The sequence below is a fragment of the Pyxicephalus adspersus genome, chromosome 5 (genome assembly GCF_032062135.1).
Source record: "Pyxicephalus adspersus chromosome 5, UCB_Pads_2.0, whole genome shotgun sequence".
NCBI lineage: Eukaryota > Metazoa > Chordata > Amphibia > Anura > Pyxicephalidae > Pyxicephalus > Pyxicephalus adspersus.
The window spans coordinates 28,392,722-28,398,432 of NC_092862.1; the positions used below are offsets into that span (position 1 = coordinate 28,392,722).

The 5,711-nt window shown below is 37.4% G+C and overlaps 1 protein-coding gene across 1 annotated transcript; it reads right to left on the minus strand.

Moving 5' to 3' along the window:
- Positions 1-251: 251 nt before the first annotated feature.
- LOC140331962 (myelin P2 protein-like) lies at positions 252-5,033 on the minus strand. Its single transcript, XM_072413287.1, has 4 exons — positions 4,896-5,033; positions 4,338-4,510; positions 1,739-1,840; positions 252-520 (listed from the first exon to the last, which is right to left on the minus strand). Exons 1-4 carry the CDS (start codon positions 4,966-4,968, stop codon positions 470-472), a joined length of 399 nt encoding a protein of 132 aa, XP_072269388.1. The 5' UTR covers positions 4,969-5,033; the 3' UTR covers positions 252-469.
- Positions 5,034-5,711: the final 678 nt, after the last annotated feature.

Sequence of the window (5,711 nt, forward strand, 5' to 3'; positions counted from 1 at the left end):
TGGAAAATTTGTAGCCATGTGGTAGCAAGGTCACTTAAACATACATCAATGCACAAAAATGCAGCTTGGGATGTTCTTTATTGACACACTAAGCTGTAGGGAATATGGATATTAGCCATAGTAGCAAAAGGAATTTAGGAATAAAATGCCCTTGGCACACACACACCATTTAAAATCAGTTGGACAGCTTTGAGCAAGGTTTAAAGCCCAGGAACATCCAATAGAATGCTGCAATAACAGGATTTATCTCTTGGCACATAGCACATAGCATTATGTTTGGCAGAATGCTAAAAGTAAACAGAAGTTGAAGAATGTTATGTGGTTAGGTCCTTGATAATGTTGTTGAAAGTGAGAAAAATGTAAAAGATTCCTTCAATTTTTTTATTTTCACAAATGTATTAAAGGTGTTTTAAAATGCACTCTTTAAGATGTTGCTCATTGAACTGAACTTATAAAAAAAACTGAAGCTTCATGCTCTGGTATAGACTCGGCGGCACGTCACATCACCACATTTGCAGATCTATATTAAAATAAATATATAAATATTTAAAGATATTAGTCAGATTTAAAATACAAGAAAATTGAGTTAAAATAAACATGTGTTTTTCTCATACAAGAGCAGAATCACTTAATTGCCAACCACTACTCAGTACTTCGAGGGTATGGTGATCATGTAACTTGCTCACTTTCCTCTTATGTGGCAGTGCTAGTGCCTGGTAATTGGCCATGCAGGGTTCTATCATGTGATATGGGAAGGTTGGACAGAACTCCTGGCAGTGAGGGGTAGCGGGGACTATTAAGAAGGGAATTATGTGCAACTGTCACAGGCAAATCAAATATACTGGAGACATAACTCCACAGAAAATAAAATATTGTTCAATTATTCACATCTGAAAGTTTTGGACCAGAAGAAGAATCTAGAAGAACACCTAGATCTGCATTGAAAGTGGTTGGGAACAGCACATTGATATAAATGAATGATTTTTATTTATTTTTAAATGTAAAACATTCTACATATTTCTGTTTTCACAGATTCCAATAAGTTATCCGCTGTATGCGTTTTGACTTGAACTAAACGTACTCAACCTTACATTTCACATATGAAATATAAACCAAGATCCAGCAGCCCTGATGGTTATTTATATCTAACTCCATCATTTATCGCCATCCTGGCCAAGCCCGCCCATTACATTCCCATAGACTAGGCTTAGAACAGGCTTAAACAAGATGGAAGTGGATGCAAACAAACAGCAGAACCAAGGGTGTTGGATCTTGGTCAATACTATACCTTTGTAGAGGGGGGGGGATTAGTTTACCTCAGGGGAGGGGGCCACATAGAATAACTGTGCTCTGTCTAAAAGTCAGGTTACCTTAAAAACCTTTTTTTGTCCACCATCTATATAAATGTTCTCCACCATGTATTTGCAAATTCGTTCACCTTTCAGAGACACCATTGTATCTGGTAATTCTTCATTCTAGCTGTCACTGACACCTGGGTTCTCCACTGATGGTTCCCAAACATGTGATCAGAATGTTAACTAAGGTGGTGATTTCTATGACAAAAGTGAAAGCTTTCAGCTTGAAAATGAATCTCGCTAAGTTCAGACTACAGTGTTCATCTAGTCAACCTCTACAGTTCATTTGCACACATGAAATATTTCCCCACAGTTTTGGTGATGCACCCTTAAAAATATAGTTGGTTCACAAGGTAAAACTGTGGACACTTATGTCTACTTACTGTTATCATTTGGCCATTTTCCACTGTTCGTGTAATTGTGGTTTCTTTGTCATCCCACTTCTGAGTTTCTTTCAATCCATTATTGTCTAATGTAACCGTAATCTGTTTCATATAATAAAAACATTTAATACACAGTAGATAAAAAACATTTACTGTTTTATAGTTGGATGTTTTATCATAGGAAGTCAAGATATCTTTCAAAATATAACAGGATTTGAGTTTAGGTTGCTGTTCAATCCATAATATGAAAATGTTGGTCCATAACAGATTGTCAGACTGTACATAAATGTAACAAGGATTTTAATGGCTTACAATGGTTTGCAGGCATCTTTGTAAGGCAGTAAGCATACACCTCCATTCCTCTTAGCTATTTTCCAGGATTTTGCAGGATGGAGCTGCAGGCCATGTGGAGCAGCGGCCCCAACCTGTGGTCTGCAAGAAAATTTTGGTGGTCCGTGGCCGCAGACCATGACTCCCGTATGCCTCACAGGCTCAGGGCGGAGGGTTCAGACCTGCAACGGGAGAGTGGGCGGGTTCTGGCATCATGACATCACTATGGGGGAAATCTCTTCCCCTTTGAATGACACATGGCTCCCCACACATGCGCCCAAAAATTTAGTGGTCCGTGAGGTCCAAAAAGTTGGGGACCACTGATGTAGAGGACTGGAACATTTGAGTAATTTTCATTATAAATGGGTTCTAACCAAATGCACACAATCGTTTTTCTGTCACTAGTGTAGATGAGGAAGTGAAAGGATGAAAGCAAACCCTATTGTGGCCTTGTTTTTCAGAGGTTTCTTTTTGGCAAACCAGCTGAGAAAGCAACATATCCGATTTTAGATCTAGAAATGTTACTTTTAAATTAAAACAGTCGTATTTAGTTTACAATAGTCCACTTGACATTAATTTTATCCCAAGGGATAACATAAATTAGAAACCATTGTATTACAAATACCTAAGCCTAGAAGTAAAAAATTTATGTTGACCATAGGGCCCTGATGTATGTTTTACATTCTAGACATACATGATTGGTAAAGTTAGGACCCACCTTCTCATTCAGTGGTTGTTCCTTATTTGTATTATTTGTTACATTGTACAATAATATTGAAGAAATCCCAAGTATGAAAGAACACATACATAATTATGTTTTAAGTAAAATAAACTATAACTATAAATAAATCAGGATATGTTTTATATTTTAGATTCTTCAAAGTAGCCATATTTTGCTTTGACCACACTTCTGGCATTGCTTAGGCAATCACCTGCAATGGTTTTCTGTTAACAGGTATGGATTGTTAAGAATTGGAATTTTGTTATACAGAGGAAGGGTTGGTACACAGTTTAGACCATGAATAGCCAAATCCGACTACTGTTCTACTCCATAATATGGGAAGTATTATTCAGCTTGGTAAAGAAAAACAATTCATCATTACTTTAAAACATGAAGGTCAATCATTCTGGAAAATTTCACAAAACTTTGAATGTATCCTCAATGTAGTTGTGAAAACCATCAACCTCTATTATTAAACTGGCTCTCACATGGACAACTCCAGGAAAGAAACACTATGGCTACGTACACACACACATCAGGTGGTTCTCGTCAGATAACCGTCTCAGGGCTGATATCAGACGAGAATAAGGCGTGTGTACATCGCTCCTCGTCTGTCGCCCGAATGACCGTCCTTGATCCACGGACGACAGAGGAGGAACAATCGTAATGAAAGTGAACGGGAGAGACCTCAGTGGAGTGCTGCTCCATCATTCTCCCCCTCCGTTTACAGAATCTAAAATGTAATACATTTTCTGGTTTGTTTACCACATTTTTGTACAAAACATTACCTATGAGTTCTTTCAAAGTTTTGATAGTAATCTACAATGTATAAAATATAAAAAAAGGAATAAAATGTAATTAAAAGGTGTCTCCAAACTTTTGACTGTATATCTTAGAATAAAATTAGAAATGAATATGCTAAAATATTTAGTCAACTCTTTAAAATTGGATTGATTATATAAAATAGCCTGATTTTTGGCTTCAGCTCAATAAATATATTACATGTACATCAAAACAAAAGGTTTTTAACTTTTTCTTACAGTTTATTGCTGATAGAGTACTTGGTCTAATTTGAAAATCTGAAATGGAGAAGTCACAGTTGGGTAGAGAGGTTTAGCTGTAGTGTAGCACCAGGCCCTAAGATTAATCATCACTCTGATGACTCATACATTAAGTAGAGTCTCTTGGGACACCTACCTCACGTATCCCAGGAGGCTTCAGGCTACTCCTTCTGCACATGCCCTATTTTGGGTAAAAGCAGAACAGTGTTTCCCAAGTACTGAGAAAAATGCTGATCTTATGCATTGTACAGTGAGATCGGCACTCTTTTTTTTTTAAAGGTAACAGCAAGCTACATTACCCGAGTTACCCAAAAGATGGAAGAAGATGGCAGTGCTTTCTCCCCATCAGAACCAAGGAGATTGATGGAAGTGTATTCAGATGTATCAATACATAATTTGTATAAAATATATAAATGTATAAATGGTATATTTTTTTGGTTTCCACACACTATGTACATGTGCAGGACACACTAGTTATTATTCTCACCTTGCATTTTCGTTTGTCTGGTGTAATTTCACTAAATTCTTCATTTAGTTTAAAGCAGACATCTGTAGTTTGAAAAGAGCTCACTGTTTTTATAGACCACTTATCCCCATTTTTACATATATGTACTTCTGGTTTTAAAGTGCCTACAAACATCCTGGTAGCCATATTCACACCTACAAAAAAGTAAACATAAAGTGAAACAATAAGATAAATGATGACCAAATTATGTATGTATTGTGTCAACCTGGACAAAATGTTTATTGCTTTATTTCAGGGATATTTTTAGACCCTGGCACTCCCGAGTGTATTCAAATGCCAATTCAAAAGATACTTCAATCTCAGCTAAACATGGGTGGTGAGATGATTTGCACATGGTAGCTCTATTTTCTACAAAATTTTGTAGAATTATATTAGGTAGATAACTTATCAGGGATTTTTTATTGGGTTTTGGAATTCCATGCTGACATGGAAAAAAATGTTCCCAGTGCCCAGTGACAGTTTTGCAAGTCTAAGCATATGAAATTGGAAATCAACAGTATATTTAAGCCCTTCACTTACCAAGTTCCTTTAAATAGCCATCAAAATTATCAGAGCTAACCAGCTTCCAGCAACCCAGCAGTTCTTCAGCCATGGTAGCAATAAAGGGATTTTGGTATTGCAGGCGATTCAGATAACAGCAGATAGTGATAAAATATAAATGTCTGTTCCTTTTTAAAGAGGTGCAGCAGGGCTAAACTCTACTGATGTCACCTCAAGTCATTGTGACCACATTATCCTCCCTTTTCCCTGGGGCTTATCCAGCACTTGTGCTGCAATGCACAACAATATATTTTTTCACATTATTGGATTAAACAAGAAATGACATGTTGTCACCTACTGTTCCCAGCATGGCTCCACATACACACCCATGCATTAATCAATTACATTTCTTACTTTCACTAACAAAACTAGTTTTTATCCTATGTACAAACCACAAAACACTGGGCTAGCAATGGCTTATGAATGGATGAGTGCTTTGCAAACCAAATTATAAAAAATAAAGGTTGCCATTGATTCTGCTCCTCCTTATCATATTTGTTCTCATGCTGTCATCTTGATCCAGCATCATTAGCACATTTGGAATGCCTACTCATGGCATGTATGTTAGAGAGGAATTCAGGGAGACCTGGAGCATACGAGAGAAAGGAGTATAGTGGAAGGTCAGCATGACTGTGCAGACAGGCAGGGAGACAGCAGAGGGTTATTCATTGAGTAAGTGGCACGTGCGGAGCATGAGGATAAGGGGGGGGGGGAAGAGGTGCAGGGAAGGGATGAAAGGAGGGGCAATAGGAAATAGAAAGGTCAGGAATGAGTCAATAGTGGTCTTTTTCACGC

Coding starts and splice junctions, on each gene's coding strand:
- LOC140331962 (XM_072413287.1), bottom strand. CDS start 4,968: ATGGCTGAAGAACTGCTGGGTTGCTGGAAGCTGGTTAGCTCTGATAAT. Junction 4,511..4,895: donor TGGCTATTTAAAGGAACTTG/GTAAGTGAAGGG, acceptor ACTTTTTTGTAG/GTGTGAATATGGCTACCAGG. Junction 521..1,738: donor AAAATGGCCAAATGATAACA/GTAAGTAGACAT, acceptor ATTTTAATATAG/ATCTGCAAATGTGGTGATGT.